The sequence below is a fragment of the Sphaeramia orbicularis genome, chromosome 18 (assembly GCF_902148855.1).
Source record: "Sphaeramia orbicularis chromosome 18, fSphaOr1.1, whole genome shotgun sequence".
Lineage (NCBI taxonomy): Eukaryota > Metazoa > Chordata > Actinopteri > Kurtiformes > Apogonidae > Sphaeramia > Sphaeramia orbicularis.
Window position 1 is genome coordinate 42,126,566 of NC_043974.1, and position 22,390 is coordinate 42,148,955.

The 22,390-nt window shown below is 38.3% G+C and overlaps 2 protein-coding genes across 8 annotated transcripts in view; one reads left to right on the forward strand and one right to left on the reverse strand.

Moving 5' to 3' along the window:
• LOC115438644 (oocyte zinc finger protein XlCOF15-like) overlaps positions 1 to 22,390 on the forward strand; it is a 143,125-nt gene that overhangs the window by 93,603 nt on the left and 27,132 nt on the right. The gene's annotated exons all lie outside the window — the stretch shown is intronic.
• On the reverse strand, positions 3,292 to 22,096 carry LOC115438618 (zinc finger protein 345-like). Of its 7 annotated transcripts, XM_030162352.1 has the most exons (10): positions 22,002 to 22,096; positions 19,220 to 19,288; positions 18,708 to 18,776; positions 18,308 to 18,376; positions 17,338 to 17,403; positions 16,905 to 16,973; positions 8,481 to 8,534; positions 6,306 to 6,374; positions 5,554 to 5,631; positions 3,294 to 5,174 (listed from the first exon to the last, which is right to left on the reverse strand). In XM_030162352.1, the coding sequence occupies exons 2-10, from the start codon at positions 19,235 to 19,237 to the stop codon at positions 3,468 to 3,470; spliced, it is 2,199 nt and encodes a 732-aa protein (XP_030018212.1). In that variant the 5' UTR covers positions 19,238 to 19,288; positions 22,002 to 22,096; the 3' UTR covers positions 3,294 to 3,467. The 7 variants fall into 7 exon arrangements, with proteins under 7 accessions (XP_030018218.1, XP_030018217.1, XP_030018214.1 ...); XM_030162354.1 differs by lacking the exon at positions 16,905 to 16,973 and having other exon boundaries at positions 3,293 to 5,174; positions 17,389 to 17,403; XM_030162358.1 differs by lacking the exons at positions 16,905 to 16,973; positions 18,308 to 18,376 and having other exon boundaries at positions 3,292 to 5,174; positions 17,389 to 17,403.

Sequence of the window (22,390 nt, forward strand, 5' to 3'; positions counted from 1 at the left end):
TTTGATCAGTGACAGTGATTAGGGACGCTTGTTTTTACCTTCAGTTAATGATAAATTTTACTGGAAAAGTAATTTTTTCTTAAGTTTTTTTTTTTGTTTTTGATATAATAACCTTCAAATGTTATATCAGAATGATGATTAAAGTACATGATCTGTAAATTAAATATAGGAAAATACCAGATTTTCACCGGAAAAACTGCAAAATACAAAGGATAATATTAAAATGAATGGTGATAAATCACTTAAGAAAGGTAGAATAGAAAGATGAACTCATTTGGGAACTGACACAAAAGTAGCTCTGGTTCTTTATGGGTTAAAATCTCTAAAACCTTCATGTTTAGCCGTTCATTAACCAGAAGGTACATCTTAAAACAGAAAGAAAATGGATGTCTTCAGATTCTTCCCGTCAGTAAAAGTACCACTAACACACAATAAATACCAAAGAAGTGAGACTCAAAACTCTAAAAGCACCAGCATAATACCAGTATAATACTAGCATGAGCACTGACTCTGCAATATAAAGTGTATTTTTAGTATAAACACTACAAATTTTGAATCAAAACAAATAAATAAAAAAAGCAGCACAGCACTGACTTGTATCTGTCAGTTCTTTTTCGTTCTTTCACAACAGCTTTTTTATTATATGCCAATATCACAACTATATCCCATCTACATACACAAACAAAAATAAAAATGTATATGTAAACAAAACATGACAATAGTTTCATTTAACCCCATTATTTTCCCTGTACAATAGATCTTCATTTACCTCTGTGATCATTTTCAGGATGTTTTACTGCAGACTTCTGAACAGTTAAATACTACATTCATACCAAAATAAGAGGGAATTTTGATTGTAGCCATACACCACAGCATTAGAGAAACATTCTGGCCATTGGACAAAAGTCAGTGATGAGTCCACATGTAAACTGTTTTAGTCTGCTAGTGATTATCGCACTAGATTAACCTACAAAACATGATGACAAAGTAAAGACGGACACAAAACAATTTCAGTCCAGAATCTAAGGTTTGGTGCAGCCCAAATACAAAGTAAGGTCCCCGATATTTCCAAAGTTAACTGTTCGTCATGTTACACTAATATTAATGACGACTATTACTATGATTCAAACTACTGTTAACCCTTTCATGCATAGTGGTCACTACAGTGGACAGCTGTTCAAAGGTGTTCTCTTATGGATTTTGTTGTTTTTGTTCTGTAGCAGCCAACACATTGGACGCTTATGCATCATCCCATACACTGTAATTTATACCATTACTGTAAATTTGCTTTTCTAGATAAACCTGATCTGCAGTTACATGTTTGAGTGTAAAAAATTGGTCATTTTTATTAGATTGTAAAGTTTTGGGGTTTTTTTGCATATTATCTCCATGCAGGTATGTTAAAATGTGAGAAAACATCAGATTAGCAGCATTAAACGTGTTTTTATTTCCTAGTTTTGACGCAGTATATTAGTAAATACATGTTTCTTTGCTTCTGAATTTAAACACATGGTGTCCAGCTGAGTGGACATTTTTGGAACTCCATGAAAATTAGGTTCATAAAACTTTTCAATTTTTTTCATGCCTAAAGAGGAATAGAAACACTCAGGAAAAAAAACTCTTAATTAAGGTTCTCATAATTCATGCATGAAAGGGTTAAAGGAGTGATATTTTGCCTTTTTAAATGGAATTTTGCATTTCAAACATGTCCCTGTGGTCTCCATAAACTGTAAATGTTCTGCTTGGGTCTGAATTCTTCATTCATTCAACTCCACAGGTTCATCTTCAACCCTGTTTCTGAGTAATGACACCAGAAAGGTGGTTTTGAGCGCTGGCCCTTTAAATGCACATGAGCCACTTCAGGCCCCGCCCCCTCCAGGTTGTTGGCTGTGCTGCTCTGTCCTATTCAACCAACAACAGAACATTTTAGGTAATCAGCTCGAATTTGGACATATTTTCAGTTTTTACTACAACCGCTGCTGCTGACAAACAATTATGTCGTACTCAGAGAAATGTTTGTCAGAAGTCTTGATCTTATATGTGCAAATGTCATGATGTAACTAGCTATAAAACATAACAAATTAAGAAGGAATTAAAACAGGATGTAGAAATCCACTTGATTGTGGCAAAATGAATATAAAGATAGCTTTGCAGCACCTGGAGGGTTGAAATTCAAACTGTATGAACTATTAGGGTCCAAATACACAAATAAATGAACCAAAGACTAATAAAAGTGGGTTTAGACAAATATGAGCCCTTTAAAGTATTTTAAATAAACAACCAATTACAGGGAGTTTTATCATGATTTAAATGTTCATGCACCCCCCAAGATGAATTACGATAATATTGGTAAGGCTCTGTTCCATGTATTATGTATTATGTATTACAGTGCCTCTTTGGCTTCAGTTTCCCAACTCACTATCTGCATCGTTTATTCAAATCTCCAAAATGTGTTCATGCATGTGAGAATGAGTTATAAATGAGAACTCTGGTCAAGTTTTTCTTACAGCAGTCACAACAGACCCTTTTTTTCCTAGTGGAGTGTTACTAGATAAACACTAATTACTGTATTTGGACTCAGTGTTCATTACAGTTAGTCAAAACTACACTCTCAGGATTGTCATTAAATGTGTCTTTTCTTAATTATGTCCTTCTAACTCAGGGCTCTCAAACTCATTCTAGTTCAGGTTCCACATTCAGCCCAATTTGATCTGCAGTAAAATAATAACAGAATAACCTACAAATAATGACAACTCCAAATTTTTGTCTTTGTTATAGTGCAAAACCCCCCATTAAATTATGGAAATACTCACTTTTATAAACTATCCAAACAAAAAAAAGATGTGAATAACCTGAAAAAAATGAAATTTCTTGAGAAAAATAAGTGCAATTTTAACAATATTCTGCCTCAACTTATCATTTCTGCATGTGCATTATGGATCAGATCTACAAAGACACTGAACACTGAGGAACAGGCAGAAAAGAGTTCAAATTGTGCTGAATTTTCTTTAGACATTTCAGGTTGTTCATATTTGTTCCGGTTATTCACATTTGATTGTTTCAGGATAGTTTGTAAATGTAAATATTTTCATAATTTAATGCTATTTTTTGAGTCATTCTTTTTTGTCGGTTATTCTGCTGTTAATATTTGACTGTAGATCATATTGGTCTGTATGTGGAACCTGAACTAAAATGAGTTCCACAGCCTTGACTGTGGAATTTTTGCACTTTGCAAATTTATCCCAGGGGCCGGATTGGAATCTTTAGCGTGACGCATTTGGCCCCCGGGACGCATGTTTGACACCCCTGTTCTAACTGATCATGCTTGTTCTGATGATGGATGCAACTCGCAAAGACAACCATCCTCAACTTAGATCCTGGACACTATTTCAAAGTAAGAAGGTATTTTACAGCCAAGTATTGCATTTACCAGTTGCAAATCTCTTATCTAGGAATCAAGCACAATTTTAACTTAAGCTTGAACATTGTCCATCTGGCAGTGCTAGTCTGGTATGGATGAGCTCATGTCTTGATAGATGTGATGCTGTGAAAAACACTCTGTCACAAAGTTTACACTGGAATGATTTCTCTCCGGTGTGCGTACGTTGGTGGACTTTAAGGCTTTCCGGCCGAGTGAACGATTTCTTGCAGTTATTACATTCATATAGTTTATCTCGTGTGTGCGTGACTTTGTGTCTCTTGAGATAAGCCATCTTACAAAATTTTTTCCCACACTCCTCGCAACTGATCAGTTTCTGTTTGGTGTGGATAAACCGTTCTCTGGTGTGAATTCGCTCATGTCTCAAGCGATCCGATGATGTCGTAAAGGATTTGCCACAGTGTCTGCATTGGAATGGTTTCTCTCCTGTGTGGGACCGTTGGTGGACCTTAAGGCTTCCTCGTAGGTAGAACGACTTCCCACAGTCACTACAACGATGCTGCTTCTCTCCTGTGTGAATGAGCTGATGCTTTTTCAAAAGAGCTTTAAGAGAGAATCTTTTCCCACACTGCTGACAGCCAAACAGTTTCTCTCCAGTGTGAGTATGCTGGTGGCTCTTGAGATAAGATGCAGTAAAGAATTTTTTCCCACACTGCTCACAGCTGTATGGTTTCTCTCCGGTGTGGAATCGTTGGTGTTGTCGATATGCACTGACTACTTTAAATTCTTTACCACACAATTCACAAGTATATGGTGTCTCTCCTGTGTGGGTACGTTTGTGGACCTTAAGGCTTCCTCTCCGGGTGAATGATTTCCCACAGTCAGTACAACAATGCTGTTTCTCTGATGTGTGAGTAAGTTTGTGACTCTTAAGGTGAGCCATGTCAGAGAATGTTTGTCCGCACTGTTTACAGATGACTGGCTTGTTTTCTGTGTCAGTGTGTTGCTGACCCTTAGATAATTCAGAAGAACTTACCACCTTCCCACAATTCTCACTGGAGACTGTTTCTTTGATGTGGGTTTTTCTGTGGATTTTAAAAGAAGGAAGGTGCCTGAACATTTTACCACAATACTCACAGCTGTACGGTTTTTCCCCAGTGTGCACAAATTGATGCCGTTGATAGCTGCATTTCCTGGTGAATGTCTTCCCACACTGCTCACACTTAAATGGTTTCTCTCCCGTGTGGCTCCATTGGTGGGCGATTAGACATCCTCGCCGGGCAAAACGTTTCCCACACTCCGTACAGTGATGCTGCTTCTCTCCTGTATGAGTGATCTGGTGAGTCCTGAGGTTTGTCAATCGAAGGAATGCTTTCCCACATTGTTCACAGCTATATGGCCTGTCTTTAGTGTGAATGTGCAGGTGTTTGCGATAGTTATCTACTGCTGTGAATGTTTTACCACACTGCTCACAGCTGAACGGCCTATGTCCAGTGTGGATGACCTGGTGTTTGCGAAAGTCAGTTACTCTGGAAAATCCTCTCCCGCACTGCTCACAATTAAACGGTTTTTCTTCACTGTGGATCAGTTGGTGTTTGCGAAGGTCAGTTACTCTGGCAAATCTTCTCCCACACTGCTCACAGCTAAACGGCTTCTCTCCAGTGTGGATGACCTTGTGCACTCGAAGGGTGTCTGCTCTTTTGAAGGATTTCCCACACTGCTCACAAGTGTGGGGTTTCTCCTCGTCATTGGCAGGGGCACCAACATGAATCTTGTGAATCAGGAGGCTTGAACTCTGTAAAAAAAAAAAAAAAAAAAGTGAATAAATGTAATTAACTTTAAATCCTGACATGGCTCACTGCCCTTAATACTCTGAAAGCCAAAACCTCAAAAAATGTACTGTGTTGCATTTGGAGCTGTGATCTGCTCTGTTCTGTTTAATTATTTTGTTAAAAAAAAATTTAAAAACAGCATAATGTTCATAAAAAAAACACAATTTAATTTGTCAACACCAAAATAAAACAAAATACTGAACACCAGTTCTGTCTTTCCTTGATTTTTCATTCTGGTTTTGGAAATTCACATAGAAAAAAGTTTTTTATATTTTATTTTGAAAACAAATAAAAGAATCATACTTGATATATGTTAACAGCATATTATTAATATGTTGTCACCTGAAGGCCTGAAGGTCCAGCTGATTGTCCTTCAACCTGCCCTTCAGCATCAGGACTGGATTTCTCTGTTTCTCCATCCTGTGTGTAATAAAATTATGCAATTATGAATGTTTATTTGAAAAAAAACAACAACTTACAAACATACAGTTAATATGGTCTCATTTATTCTTCTAATTATTACCTGAAACTGATCTAATGGAACAAATACTTCATCATTTATTTCCGACATAAAAGTCAAACTAAATAAGATGAGTTTTATGCTGTGTTCAGACTGCAGGTAAAAGTGGCCCAAATGCAACTTTTTGCCCATATGTTACCTATATTTCATTTTTTATGACAGTCTAAACAGCAAAAATCAGATTTTTTTTCAAACCCAGACCCATGGTCATGTCACATTTCATCCAACTTTTATGTAAATGCAATGTGACAGATGTCATAATTCTGTGCTGGAGGAGGCGGGACCTCTTGATACTTATATTTACTTCCATAAACACAGTGTGTTTGTGTGCGACATGATGTCTTCTTCTGTGTATGCGGGTCGCTTCAGGGTCGTAGACTGCTCACACATAAGTCTGATGGCAGTTGCATTTGAATTAAAATATGAACAACCATACAAAAAAACCTGATTTCCGGAAGAAGTCAGAGATAAGTTTTCAGACCTGCAGTGTGAACATAGTGTTAAAGACCATCCAGAGACTAAATTAAACACTAATGCCTACTAGTATTTGTATAATGCAGAATTAGGAGCTCACCTGAAACTCTGAAGATGAATAGTCTGTTTCTTCATCCTCCTCCTTTACTTCAGTCTTCTCCGGTGTCTCCTGTATAAAAAATATTCTAATTATCTACTGAAATTTGTCTAATAATTTGATATAGCCACTAGTTGTTTAGACTTATGTCTCAGATAACAGAAGCCAAGGCTAGTGGACCTATTCAACTAAAAATGAAACACTGGACACTATTACTGTATTATGTTCAATTTTTCTCTTAGGAAAAACGTGGCACTTTAATAAAGCATATTATTCACTGAATTGTAGACAAACTAGACTGTCAGCTCGGTCTATGTAGCCAACTAGACAGATGTTGCCATTTGTATTCATCCATGGTGTGGGTCATTATTAAAAGTGTTTATATTCTGTATACTTTAGTTAAATACTTTTTGACTCATGTAAATGACCCCGTCACTCAGACCCTCCCAAAGGCAGCCTCTGTATGTTATATTAACACTTATACCCAGACACGGGAGCCTTGTCCAGCTTTCAGAAGTGGAGGCTTAAGTGAAGTGTTTGGAGATCATCGTAAAAAATGCATTATGTATTTACTCACTTTATGCGTAGTGGTAATCAGTGTTTGCTCTTCGTCATCTATCACTTGATTGTCACTGTGATTGATTATCACTTGATTGTTGTATGTTTAAATTGAGAATGCCTGAGAAAACCTGTGAATAATAGCCCTACAATATCAAACATTCATAAACTAAATACCAATTAAATATGTGATGTAAGACCATAGACTGTACATAAATGGCGGACAAATCCTCTGTGATACCATTGGTTTGTGAACTGCAATTTTGAAGCCTAAAGATGTTAATTATAGCTATGACACTGGGTGGAGCTGGAGAGGAGTGAGGGATGAAACTTAACTGAAAACACCCACCACTTCCAATAATAGTCAGTCAGTTCAGCTCATTAATAAATGTTAACACATACAGTTGTGTTTGATAACAGTAATTATGAAAGCTGTAAAATGTACAAAAACACTATTAACAGCTACTTGAGATAGTCAGCAGGATACTGGGCAGACCCTATAATTCAGTACATATTAGTGTTAGTATCAGCTAATGCAGCTGAGACCCTGGCTACAATAATTAACTATCAGTAAACTTCATGACAGAATCCTCTGATGGTCTTGTTAATGAAACTCATTAAACATAACTATGGCAGAGCTGCCAGTAAAGAAGAATAGGTTTTATTCAATAAACAGGAGCTCTGAATGTCTGATTCAGGAACCAAGTTAATACTAGTAAAACATAAACACTAGAAATGACACTGGTGGCACTAACCTGTCAATCACAGCTGCCACTCCTATAAATATGCATGCATTTGTGTCTTAATGTCATTTAATCAGGTAAATTATATAAAAATTCACCACCTGTACAGTGGTCATCATGAGATAAATGAATTACAGACCCAAACTATTTTTGTACCAGGCTGTAAATATGTTTATTGCTGCTGTAAGGTCAGTCATTTTAACATAAGGGTCTAAAGGTACTGACTCCATTTTGGAGGGAGCCCCCAGTGGACACTGAAGTTACTGCAGATTTTGATACTCCCATATTGGTTTCGTACACAGTTGTTTAGTAAACAATGGAAGTATTTATTCAGCCTCAAATGATAGAACACCACCATAGAGATAACATGAACACATTATAATGTTCAACCAACGACTATGTGCTAATCAGCTGATGTTAGTGTCATAAGGTAGAGTTTTTGTTAACACTACTGTGGAGATAGCTCCGTTTGTTGTTTTTGTTTACTTTTCTCTAATTGATAATTGCTATTGAAAGCTTCCAATTGTTTCTTTTGGAATATTACTTGAAAAAAACAGGGAGTAACATGCTGAGGGGTAAAGCTTGAAAAGGGATTATGACTCTAATTAGGGAGGGCAGGACAAAATGACAACTGTAAAATGAGCATGACTATAAACAGCTTCTGTCAATCAGAGTTTTTTTTTCCTTCCATCAGCCTCCATTATATCAACACTTATATAAAGCACCTTGATGTACCTTGTTCCTAGTCATCATGCACAAACTGGGTAAATAAAGACACTGGTGTTCTACCTCATAAATAAAAACCACAGACTGATTCATAAATAGGTTTTGTTTTGATAATGGCTTACGTGACTATAATTCAAACTAAGGAGCTCACCTGAAACCCAGAAGATGAACAAAACGTGTCCTCATCCTCCTGCTTTACTTTAACCTGGTGCACACAAAATTATTCATTAATGGTGACATTTCAATTGTATTTAAACACTAAAACTCATCTCCTAACCTGCTCTACCTGCAGATCATCCCGACCACTCACCTACAGATGGCAAGGTTAGTTTTCTAGTGAAAGTTAAGATACAACACTGAACAAAATTCATGTGTTTTCTGATTTTTAAAAGACATGGTAGTGTAATAAGGCTTGGCATCTGAATTTACAATAAAAACACTCTGCATTAGTGAAATACAAACTGCAAAGTGGTTCCTCACCTATATCTGTACATGATTATACAAAAGAAATGCATGGAATTCATAACTTCAATACTTTGATATAACTTTAATAACTTTCTAATACCTCAGTCTTAGGAACAAATACAGCAGGTCAGCAGGTGTATGTCCGATAAAGAAAAACAAGAGGAATCAAGATTTGTGGGATAATCTTCCTCCTGTTTGTGTTACTGCTGATGTTCTCACAAATATCCCATGTAATTCACCTACACAACAGCAGGTAGTGCTGTTAGGTTCAAGATGAACTCACCTCTGACAAATACTGCTTTTAGTTTAAGGCTCATTTATGCTTGCTTTACGTACATAAATTGATACGTCCATTTCTAACGTTGTCATGCATCACTGCCTTCATACATGTGTGCGTCCAGTGGGTTGGAATGACAGTTTCTCAATCAATCCACCAGAAGGCAATGTAGAGTTCAGAGCACCCTTTGGATTACACCTTCAAGTTCAGAGGTCAGCTTCAAACAACAACAAAGGTGGACGCGACAGAGGAGCTAGTTTTCATGCACATCCTCAGAAAGAGGTAAAAAAGGAGGTAACAAAGGCAGCGGTGGTCCATGCAGCCATTAAACACATCCCTCCTCTGCTTAACTATCTCTGTGATGCAGATCAGTCCCAGTCAGAAGCTGAACGGTACATCAGTCCAGTGCTGATGGAAACTGAGGGTTCACCTGTTGAATGGAGACAGGTAGTCCAGGGAGACACCAACTTTCTGGACACTCTGTGTGTAAGTGTGGTTCGAACAACACCTGATGGCATCGCTGTTAGAGAAGCCTTCAAAGACTACTTTCTGACTGATGAGGGGAGGTTTGCTTGGCAGGATGTTGTCATCCAACGACGAAAAAGTACCAGTGAAGCCTTGGCAGCTCGGTACATGATGAACCAACATGTGTCTTTCCTTTTATTTAGTAGTAATGTTTTTAGTGTGCTCCCTGGACCTTTCTTTTGATACAGAATTTTTCATTTCCATTAAGAGAATATTGGAAATTGAACATTAGGATTGTTTGTGGAATGACACAACTGGAAGGTTCATATTGACAGTGATTTGATATAAATAGTAAGTAGTGTTTAATGGTTACAATAGCTAAGCATGGTTATGTCATAGTCAGTGGTTATTATATAACACTGGTCAACAACAAATTTATTGCTTAAGTTTTTTGAGCTGATTTAGGATCATTTTGGTGTGCTGAATCCAAAAATCACATTAATTTTGCTCAATCAGGTCAACTTTCTGAACTATGCTACATATTGGCTTTTTAACATTTTTGCTTACATTTATGGGCATTTTCACATCTTACGATACAAAATTCTTTCATATTTCTTGCAATAAACGAGTTCTGAAGATTTTACTTTTGCCAATTTATGATTGTTTTTTTTTTTTTAATATTACAGGTGAATGAAATGGCTTTGACTAGAAGATCTTGCAAAAATAAGCCTGACGTATTCTGCTACATCTGCGGTGAATACACCATTGTACCTAACAGGAATCCTGTTAGAAAATGATTTTTTTTCTCTTAAAACCTATTTTGGGTGAGAACTATATAAAAATCAACTGATAAAGTTACAAAAATGTAATCAATTTTGTAAGAAGATCAAATTTTTCAAAATCAAATTAGCAAAAAAACCTGACCTGATTGAGAAAAACAGATGTCATTTTTGGATTTAGCGGTGCAAAATAGTCCTAATTCAGTTGAAAAAACCTAGACAACTTGCAAAACACATTTTTTTGTAACCCAGTGTAATCATTACGCCTTTTGTTTTTATGTGTGGTGTACTACAGGACTTGTGCAACCTTGAAAGTAGTACAAATGTGCAGAGTGTTTTTGAAGACTTTTATTCTAATAAAGAACTTATCAAATAATGATTATCAAACTGCATTTCACTTATAAGAGGCCATCAGACCCTGGATATCCTTCATCAGGATTTTAGCCTCTGCTTCAGGAAGCACTTGCAGAAAACTGTCCAGGTAGTTAGTGAAAGAGGTGTACAGGTCTGTTCTTTTTGTCTGTCCCCCTTCTCTTATCTCTGCTGGTCGCTGTAGGATTGCTGCATCCACTGGATTGGACTCCTGGCAGCGCTTCCTCCTCCCCTTCTGTGGCGGTGGTGTTGATGCCCTAGATGGGCCAGGGGGAAGGGACGACACATCGGATGCTGTGTCTTCTTGGGCAGTGGAGGCAATCGGGCCCAGCGCCTCTGTCTCATCACCAGGATCTTCATTTGATGGCTAGGAATAACAAGCCAAGTGCAAAGGGTTGGCAGTGTGAATACATGGGAAAATTTCTCACAAAGTCGTTGAGAACACCACTAATCATTAATCATCTACTGGGTCAACACAGTATAGCAAAACACTAGTGGAAGAAATAGTGCTATGTTAATTAAGAAACTCACTATATCTGGCTTTGGATAGTTGGTAGCTGTCGGTCGGTGGTAAACCTAACTCTTGAGCCACCGCAGACACCAAAGGATTGGTGGATCGGTTGTGCCATCAGCAGTGTTGCCACTCCACTCATGATTTTGTTGTGCGCACAAACGAACCGGTCTCGCACAGACCTCCACTTCTCCTTCACCGCCTTCCAGCTCACACCCAACTCACGACCGATCTCCTCCCAACTGTTCTGTTAGAGCTGTCGGTCTCGATGCCCTGGAGCGCCGACGTCATATATGTGCTGGTATCCTCTCACACAGCCTCTCTTCGAAAAGTTGTGCCATTCTGCATTCAGGTGCTGGTCTGTATTTAAGGTTTGAACACACCACGATTTCCAGCTACGCACCAATGCCACTGCGGTTCCCAGTGGTACTGCTCCATTTTGTCCGTCTGGGTACGCATCCGCAAGTTCCCAGAAAGCAGACAGAATTACACATGCCATGTATGCACGGGATGGACAGAACACACTGTCTGTATCCATCTGTGTCTTTAACAGGGAGCATAAATGAGCCCTTAAGGTTTTGTCAGACAGTACACAGATGAAATGTATCCAACTACTTTACGTTAGTGTAAGCTTAAAAATGTTTAAATTATTATTTTTTGGCTAAAATTGTAGTTGGGCATGTTTCAACTTTTTTGCACTCATTAACACATTACATTGTTGTTATAATTGATTATTGAGAATTTGTTCATTTATAGCTGTCGAGACAACTACTAGCACTGCCCAGCCAAAAGAAGCCTTAAACTGTGATTACAGTACACATTCGCCATTGTGATCATTTATGCCACACAACACTTATTGAATGTCACAATAAATGTCACATTTCTATCCATAGTTGCATTAACTTTATTGGACCCCACCTCTCAAAAAATATGAGGAAATTCACACTTTCAAACCTTTAACAGTACTGGAGGATAGTAGAAGAAAAGGGAGGGAATTTTTTCATTGCTTTGCTGCAAATCAAGTTATGAAATTACCATATATGGTTCTTTTCCTTTTGCCTTTTGTTCTTTTTCTTTGCCAAAACATGTATATACATTTTAAAACATAGAGCCATAGTTAAAGGAATATTTATTAACACTTAAAAATGTGTCAAAATACAAAAATACTTTTGTCTTCAATATTGAACACATATCAAACTTAAGAACAGTCCAAACCTTTGGCCAACTGATTCATGAATGATTGAAATAAAAAATGAAAGACTGAACGAATATTAAATATATAATGTGAGTCCAACCCAGTACAGTCACTTAGATAATGGCTTCATGGTACTTGATGAAGCAATTGCGCACACCATTGAGGCACAGGTGGACCTTGCAGACCCTGCAGATTACATTTGACCTCAAGATGTGACCCTTCTTGCTGCAGTACTTACAGGTCTGGCGGGATGTGTAGACAGGGGCATGGAACAGGGACACGTCAAACCGCACACAGTCATCTGGAATGTGACTGCGGTGTCCTCTGATAGGTGTGGGGACATCGACAAGGGGGTTGATGCCTTGAGAGATCGAGGCCCCTCGAGGCCGTGACACAAGTGGCTTCTGGCTGCTGGCAGCCCTGAACACTTCAATCCTGAAATTTTTTAGTGACATGGCATCCATAGCAAGAGCCTTGCAGTCCCGCTTATACATTATCCAGGCATTTGTGAGGCTGACATCAATTGCAAATGCAAACAGCTGCATGTACCACCTTTTGGATTTCATAGGGGTACGGAAGAGATGGACCAGCATATCGCTCTTCTCAATTCCACTCATGTTGACACTGTAGCTTTTGATAACAGCAGGGCAACTCACTTCCTCTTTTCTCTTGGTGTCACTGCAGTAAAAGCAGACTGAGGACAGTGGCTGCACCCCCATGTCTGTTGAGAGCACAGTGACAATTTTGTTGTCCTTCCACCGAAGAGCAAGGATCCCATCATCACTGGTGACATAGTCAAAGGTTCCACAAGGCACTGCCTTCATCTCCATCTCCTCAATGGACTGGAGAGGAACCATACCTACTCTGTTATTGCTAGCTGTCCCTGTGTACCTGCAGTTCCTGTCCTTTAGGTACCGCACCAGCTCCAGGCTGGTGAAGAAGTTACCTGCAAAGATGGCAGAGATGCTGGGGGTAGACATTGTCTTGGCTAGGGCAGCAACTATCTGACTAGGTGCATCCATGGCTTCTTGTTCAGGCGTTATAGGGACATCGTGGGCTTCCAGTGTAGTCTTCCCCTGGTATAGCACTATGTCATGAATGAAGCCATCCTGAGAAGCCCTGGCAAACAACTTGATTCCCCTTTTGTCCAGCTTGTTCTTGATGTACTGCCTTAGGTTGCCTGTCGTCTTGTCTTTGTAGGCAACCATGATCTCATCCACAGATTGCTTTGGGGTCTGTGGCTCACTCCGGAATGCTCTATTCAAGAAGTTGAACAGCGGACGGATCTTGAAGAATCGGTCAATGGTGCCAGGGACCTGAGTGTTGTCGTTGAAGTGGACAATCCTGTTCATCAGCCTGAACCTCTTAGATGACATGAGGTTTGCAATTTGAGGGACCCGTGTGACTACTGCCCAGTAGTCATCAATGGAGGGGAGCTCAGCAATCCCCATGTAGATTAGGATTGCCACAAAGTGCATCATCTCCTCTTCAGTGGTAGTGAAGGTAGTATTGACGTCCCTTTGGCTTGCATATAAGTTGGTTTGGTATGTTATGTGGCTTATGACTTGGGGGCTGAAGTACCTCCTGAAGTAATGGAATGGAGTCCCTACAAAGTCTGGGGGGAAGTGAAGGTACTCAGGTAGAGATGGGTTGTCCAGGTCAATCTTCTTCCAAGTGGTTTGCCTGGCTGCTAACTTTCTCTTCTTGGTGGATGTCATAGGATGTGGCACTGGCTGGTCTTTGTCCTCATTGTTGTTTTCGATGTCATCGTCTTCCTCATCCTCAAGCACCTCCACTGCAGGCTGCATGCGCTTCCTCTTGGCAGAGATACCCTCATCACCTGGTTGTGGAGTGTACAGGTCATAGGTGGATGAGAAGAACTCGGGGTGTGGGTCTGGGTCTGCCATGTTGTCCTCTTCCTCCTCAGGGTCCTCGTCGTCACTGATAGCCGGGTGGGCAGGCACAACAACAGTCCCCCTCTTTGCATAGAATAACCGAGCAGAAAGCTGCAAAAGAAATGCTAGTAAATGTTTGTGTCAGGCCCATTTTGATTCATTTGTGAAGGAAAACAGTAACAGTGAAGTTATTTTCTACTGAAAACAAAGAGTCTTAAAATGTGCTTTAAAAAAATATATATTTGAATGAAAAGGAAAATTACAAATACTGAATTGATAGCAATTTTTAGAACAAGTGCGGCTCATGGTCAAAATAAACACCAATATATGTTGGTTTAAGTATAAAGAAAACTTATACGGTTATTTAAGTCACCATTTATTGATCAACATTTACATTATTACAAATGATTAATCTTCAATTGGATCACTGTACAATACAAAACCAGTGTCAACATCCAGTGCACTATAGAGTACCATGATCCCACGTCATTATGTGTTATATAAAAAAAACATTTCCTGAGAAACACTTGTCAAAATGTGCCAAAAATGGTGCACTCTGGCTGGTAAAAAAAAATCTAGCTATGTCTATTGCATGACCATAAGTAGACCTGCCTTAGTCTTAGGTGAATGGGGTAAATGATCAGTTATGATGTCACTTTGAGTTAATGCAAAAATGCCAAAGTGACACTCATATCAACATTTAGCACAAGTATTTAACTGTAAAATATGTGGCTTTCATCAACTAATTATTGTTACATACAATGTTAGAAGGGAAGCTGTAGAATAACATATGGAAGCATAACTACATTTTACAAGTTATCAAGTTATGGAGCGAGACTGACAGTTGAGATGCTCTGGGTCATTGTTGATTGGTCAGACTGAAAAATGTCACTTTCTCTGACAAAGCCTGATTTTTGCTGATTAGCTGCGATTCCTTGCCTGACAGAGGGGTATTTTTTCACTGGGATTTAAATAGGGATAACTATCATTAACTACTACTCTGCTTGTAGATACTATATTTTATCTGTATTCTTAATAATTCTTTTTTCAGGTTAAGGTTCATTTAGACCACGAATGAGAACAAAAGTATTTAATTTCTCTCCCTGATGACTGAAGCCACTCACTCCTCATGTGGGTTGGCTCAGTCGTCCCCAGGCCTCCTCCTGAGGCTGAAAAAACTCTGATTTGATCAGCTTCAGTGTTGGAATAATTTTTCTTTAATTTGGTTGCTTGATGCTTAATTCCAATCCTGATGGTTTACATTCTTTGATACACTTTCCTACACAATGTTTTTTTTCTTCTATTACATAAACCGGTGTAAAGACCACCAAATAAAATATTTTGTCTTGCTTCCACCTCTGATACAAGAACATCGATTTCACAAACAAAATCTTTGACATTGCTGAAGTATTTGTCACCGTTATTTGGATAGAAAGGTGAAACATGCCACTTTTCTACTCATTTGCATAGTTCTTCATGGGAGGAAACAGTATAGTCCAGGTGGGATGTGCAGCTACACTCAATTCAAGGGTCAATCAGGATATGTCAAGTAAATATGCGCAGGACCAAGAAAATGCACCGATTCATGCATCTGAAAATTTCTGGCAGTCTCTACTTTCCAAGTTTCAGGCATGCACCATCTTTCACTATGAAAACTTCTAAGTATATGAGGCCCCATCTCTCTTAATCCACCTGCTCTGATCTCTGAAACACGGACAACCGATCAGATTACGCCCTGACCATTTAAGATTGAATTCATGAACAGATCCATAGTGGAAAAAAATGCCATTCACTTTTAATCTCCAGAGTGGACTCTAGCATATCATCCATTTAATATTAGCACATTAAACATACAATAGCAGCCTTTTATACATAACACTCACAAGGCAGATCAACTAACGTTATCTGCTTAGCAGTCAAACTGTGCACTTCTCTGCCTGTACTTGGCAGACTCTCTCTGTTTTGTAATGGATCGCTCCTTTTCCCACCCAAATATGGAAAAGATTTGTTGCTCTGTGTCCAAAAGTGAAGTGTCCACTTTCCCATGTAGTTTTCATTGAACACCGGCCACTTTCCCCTGGATGTCTGTGCATTTGAGCTGCTCGGACCTGCAGTAAGAGAGAGACGACCCGCCTCTCATAGTGCTGGTTCTGGCTCCGTTCTGGAGTCTCACAACCTTGGTGTGTTCTGGTGAACCAGCCCACATTCACACCACTTTAAGCAGAACCAAAGTGGAAGGACTTTATTCTGTCTTTCTCCACTTTCTTCCTTTCCTTCCCGCTTGCCTTCACAACCTAGAATATGACACGCCCACTGATGTCACAGTTCGCAAGGAAGAACTAACTTTTTTTTTGGTTCCAGTGAGAACCAACTTTTCAGGTTCCGAACGAATTTTTATCCAGTGTGAATGTGGTGGCTGGTTCTGGATCAAAAACCGCACAAATAAATTACAGATGAATGTAATGGAGAAACTGTAATGGAGAAACTCTACAACAGTCAGGGTTTAAGAACTTGTTGCAGCTGAAACATATTAATCACTGTAGTTAAATTTGCTTTGTTAAATTTAAGAGGCATTTTTTTGGCCAGGCAGTGTATACTTGAGAATTAGAAACTCACCTCAAACCATGAAGATGAAAAGTCTTTTTCCTCATCCTCGTGCTTGACTTCAACCTGCAGCTGTGTTTCCTAAACATATAATAATTCATTAATGGAGACATTTTGATAATTATTGTAGCAGTGTTTAATAAAGCATCAGAATCACATTAGAACTTTAGTAGAGGAATGATAAATAGTTATAAAAACATAGTAGGAACATGTTAAAGTCACCTTTTATGCATGGTTGTATCTCTCCTACATTTTATAGGAAGTGAGAAAATAGTGATTGAAATAGAAAACAGCTCATGAGTCTACCTCTACCTCAGATTGCCATGACATTTTAGGAAAATTTCTAAAGCCTATGATCATGAGTAACAATCATCTTTTTAAACTTGACATTTTCTTAAACTTTAATGCTAATTCACCCTATAATTATTCTGAAAGAGGGGCTCACCTGAAAGCCTGAAGAGTTTGTTTCCTCCTCATCCTCCTGCTTTACTTCAACCTTTAACTCTGTATCCTGTACACAAAATAATTCATTAGTGCTGACTTTTTCCAGAGATTTACACAGGAATACATTTCACAATGTCACCTATCCACACACAACCCTTTACTAACAACATGACCTACAAATGTCGCATCACAGTAAGAACGTCCTGGCTGCAATCCAAAGACATTCCATGGGTTCTCTCAGAAATGAGGCTCCATCACCCTCTCGAGTATAAAGCGGTTCGAAAATTAATTAGCTTGCTACTTTATGTGCTTAAACACTAGAAACTCTTACTGAAGTCTGTTTAGTAATAGGTCCTGTAATAAAACATATTATTTACTTGGAAATGCTAAAAAAAAAAGTATGAGCTAATTACATTAGCAAATTTTTTGTATGAAAATTCTGGGTAAAAATCTTGGTTAAATAATGTTTTTCAGATGTAACTGTGCAGTGAGTATGTAATTTAGTCTAAATCAATATGTGCAACTTGACTAATCAGCCATGGGAGCTGCATATATAGTTAATGTATAGATAAAACTGCAGTTTTGTTTCATTTGTTAAGAATGAAAGATGTTCACACTGTCAATGTTGTGTTTTTATTTTCTGCCTTTTGGTTATTTTTGCAACCTCCTATTCAATCAGCTGGAGAAAATATATAGAAAATATAAATATAGACTCAAAGTTGTTGAATATTATTTGTCCCGTCTATCTCCTGTAGCAGATTATGGGCTTTTCCAGGTTTTATTAATAGTTATTTGATCTCTCATTCTCTAAAACCCCATTACATTGACTCTTATCCCATCTGACATACAGTATGGTACTGAGTCTTCCTATTTAACAACCATTCTCATAATATAAGAGCTGAGGAAACAAAGATGGTGGTGAGCTCTGTTCCAAATACAATAACGACCATAATTCTGAATTATGACCTCACCTCATACATGGAATACGTCCAGTCCGTTTCCTGTTCTTCTTGTTTTATTTCAGCATTCAGCTGTGTTTCCTGTGAATATAAATATGATTAAATTAAGTATCAATGGTAATATTTTCAATACACTTAATCAGTGAATAGCTTCTCATTATATGATTTTTCTACACATAAATATTTTCTCCTGATGCTAATCGGTATTTACCTAAACTAGACTAACAATATTGTGGTGAGGGGTGATGGCAGGGTAGTATGGATAACTTGGTTTAAACATAAAGTAAAGCATCACTTTATTCACATCCTATGTGTGCCAAGACGGGGCATGTCTTCAGGCCAGCAGTCAGCGTTACAGTTTTACTAATCTAACATCAAGGTAAATAAAGTAATAAACTGATTAGAAGGTTACCTGACACCATGAAGATGAACAGTCTGATTCCCCATCCTCCTGCTTTACGTTAACCTGTAGATGTGCTTCCTGTACACAAAATAACTCATTAAAACAGATATTTTTTCAATCAACATTCTTTTTCTTGTTTTTACAACACAAGTCTGACATTTAGTCCATTATATAGACAAAAAAGGAAGAACATTTCTGTTATATTAGCCATCATAAAGTGTTTTTACACGTCCCCAGGCACTTCCGTCATGTGTTAAATCTGTTCCTGTTAGGAAATGGGCCATTTTCTCTACAGGAAGAGTTGTAGATAGCTCATCTGCTTACTCTTGGTTTTCTGATGTTTCTATTACTCTTTTGCCAATAATAACCTTAAATCTACAAATATTTAATCTTCAAATTAGCTGGGAATAAACAGAATTATTAACAGAGACAATTTGATGAATATGACCAAGTGCAGTATTAAAAGAAACTGCAGGAGTGCCGTGCACAAATGATAAGTAGGTGGAATATGCTGATGTCACCTTTTGTGTTGAAGTCATGTTTTTTGGTCAGACAGCTGATGTTCTTCTATGACTTCAACAACCACACACCTGGAAGACAAAACCAGCATTAAGCTACTGACAGAAGAAGTAGTGACATATAATTCAGTTGACTTGTAATAGGGCTAAGTGATCTGAATTACAACAGTACAGCAAGTTTTCCCCAAGTTTTCACGTGGTATGATGGCTTTTTGTTGTTATCATTATCGGAGAAGAAACGCTACATTTTTGCATCATTTCTATATTGCGCCGTTAGTTTGAACAGGTAAACACTAGTCAACACCAACATCTGTGATGCTGCAGTAGTTCTTGCCAACTACCTAGACAGTGGGAGTTGCAAAGGAGTTTTAAAAATGAACCGAAAGAGTTTGTGCGCTCCAATGTAACTCTGAGGTACCCAGAGTTAAGGCAGACTAAAATCAAATGCTTAAGTAATGCAAAAATGCAGAAAGACTGAAAGAATCCCTATAAACATACACTTGCCTAGCAACATTAATGCTACAATCCCATAATGCACCACTGTTTGTAAGACACAGAAATTACCCATGTCCTGGCAATTTAAAATAAATGGCAGAAATGTTTAAACAGAGTTATTTGACACAATGACCCAATTCTGACAAGATATATAATAAAAACTAAGAATCTACATGGTGGAAAAACTCCAACATAAAAGTCTCAAATATATGATGAAGTGACTTTACCTTTAAGTTCTACAGTTTTTGTTCAGTGATGTAAGTGGTGAATGTTTACACATTCCAACCATCACACCTCAGATATTTAGGAATGAAGCTAGTGCAGAAGAGACGCATGTGAGACTTTTCTTCTGGTATTTCTCTGCAGTGATGCAAACATTTGATTTTTACAATGGATTGTGCTCAAGTCAAATCAATCAGTCTCTGTCAAATGAAGGAACACTGCGGTCAGGCTCCAGAAAGAAAGCCATTTGGAGATCTAAATGTAATGCCTTTACTTTAGAGGATATACAGAGGTAAAGATACATTTTAAAGGTTAACTTCTTTCATTAAAAATTTGGTCTCTGTATTTGACCCATTCTTCTATAGCACCTAGCATTAGCACATATCACAGAGGAACCAAGGGAAACCTGCACAGTGAGACAAAAAGCTAACTGAGAATCTAAACAAGAACCTTCTAGCTGTAAGATAAAAGTGCTGACCACTACAGTAACACACTGCTTTCTTTTCATTTTCACTCTGCTTGTTATCAAATATCCTGAACTCAAATGTCATATCTCATGAAAAATATAATACATTTTGCCAAACCATCTTTCCTCTACTTAAATAATACATCCTACCTCTGTCCATCACTCTCCTTCTTCGCTGCCAAAACCCTCATTCATAATTGCATCCCTTCCAGAGTCATCCACTATAAAATTATTCTTTATGGTTCATCATCCATGGACCTGAATAAGCTCCAGTACATCCAGAACTAGAACCTAATAGCCTGCATCCACTCTCATGTCCACATCACCCCTATCCTCCAAAATCTCAAAATCCTCCTTCTTACAAACAAAGCCCTCCGTAACTAAAACCCTTGCCCTCCATCATCACCAGACTCCCTCCCATAGCCTCTACTTTTCTGAATTGTGTCTTCTGTCTTCACCATCAAAGCCCGAGTACTGAACCCAGGGAGACCGAATCTTCTCCATAGCTGCCGCTTCTTTCTGGAACCAACTCTTACAACACATCTGTGATTGGTCTAATATGGCTTTATCATTCTGCAAAAGCCAACTTGTCATGGCTGATTTTAAACTGTTTGATGATTGTGTGCAAGGTGGGATGCTCATGAGTGTGAGTAACATTGAGTGTCTTTACTGTGATTGTTGTGTGACTGTCTTTTAACTTGCTCTATATTTAATGAATGTTGTTCATCCTTACAGCTAATGATATTGTTATAATGTTCTGTGATTGTTTTATCCTATGTAGAATATTTATAAAAATCAAAAAGTATCACTATTACTATCATTCTTTTTCTTACTGTTGTCTTAGATGCTTATCTAACTTTATTTTGAAAACTATTTGTAGATGCACCTAAGTTGTCACTGGAAAGTGGTAGAATAAAGTGGGGGAATCTGCACGTTTCCAAGCATTTATCACAAATGTCAGCATGTAGTTGGGCCTTTCCTGTTATACAGTGATGCTTTGACTTCATAACTGTCAGTGGGGAAAGTTTTTGCTATTTATAAGAATAATGACAATGGTTTAACTTTAAAAAAGGTTAACTGGCTTTATTATCCTTGTAGGGACATAATAATACTGAATGCACAGATCCTTTAAAAGGTGTCTAAAATACAAAATACAACTTTAACGTTTATTATCTCTGTTTAAATGTATACTTTAGGCAATTTGTTAAACACAGGTGGCTGGTTTTTGAAGACAAAGCCACTTCGTAAATCATAGAGATGTGAGGGGCAGCTAGCTTGACCACAGTAACTAGCCTAGTCAGTGATTTGCTAACTTCTATACTGAGGACATTCCGGCTGAGTTAGACTCCCGGGGTCGTTTCACACATCATGCAGCTGTCACATATTCAACAACCACATTGTTAAACCTATGATAAAAGTTGTAGTATTAGTCCTAAATAAGATGGCAGCGATATGGAGAGTAGCTAACGTCAGACGACAGCATAGTTGGCAGCGCGTGCTTCAACGTCAGCCTCCTTTGGTGCTAAACTTCGGACACCGGTTGAGCTACTTAAGTAACACTTTATAAAACAGACTTGAACAGATTCGAGCTTTAAAACTCACCTAAGTGTTACACCTTGGTGAAGTCAGACTGCTGTCCCTTAGTTACTCTTCCTCAGCCTGTTTTCTTCTTCCTCTTTTTCGAATGCATTTCCGCCTGTGGCCGCTTTCCGTCAGCTGAGGATCATGGGTAATGTAGTGTCTCTTCGTTGCTACAGCGAGAATGTAGCAAAGGGTCAAGGTTAGTGCAGATATACTCTATAAGGCAATACAGGAGAAGAAGAAAGAACCTGTGTGTGTGTGTGTCTGTGTGTGTGTGTGTGTCTGTGTGTGTGTGTGTGTGTGTGTGTGTGTGAGGGAGTGCGAGGGCAAGTCTGTGTGTGGAGTTAAAAAACGAGCTCACAAACGAAAATAGTCATTAAACTTGGTGTTAATATTAATGTTTCTCTGAT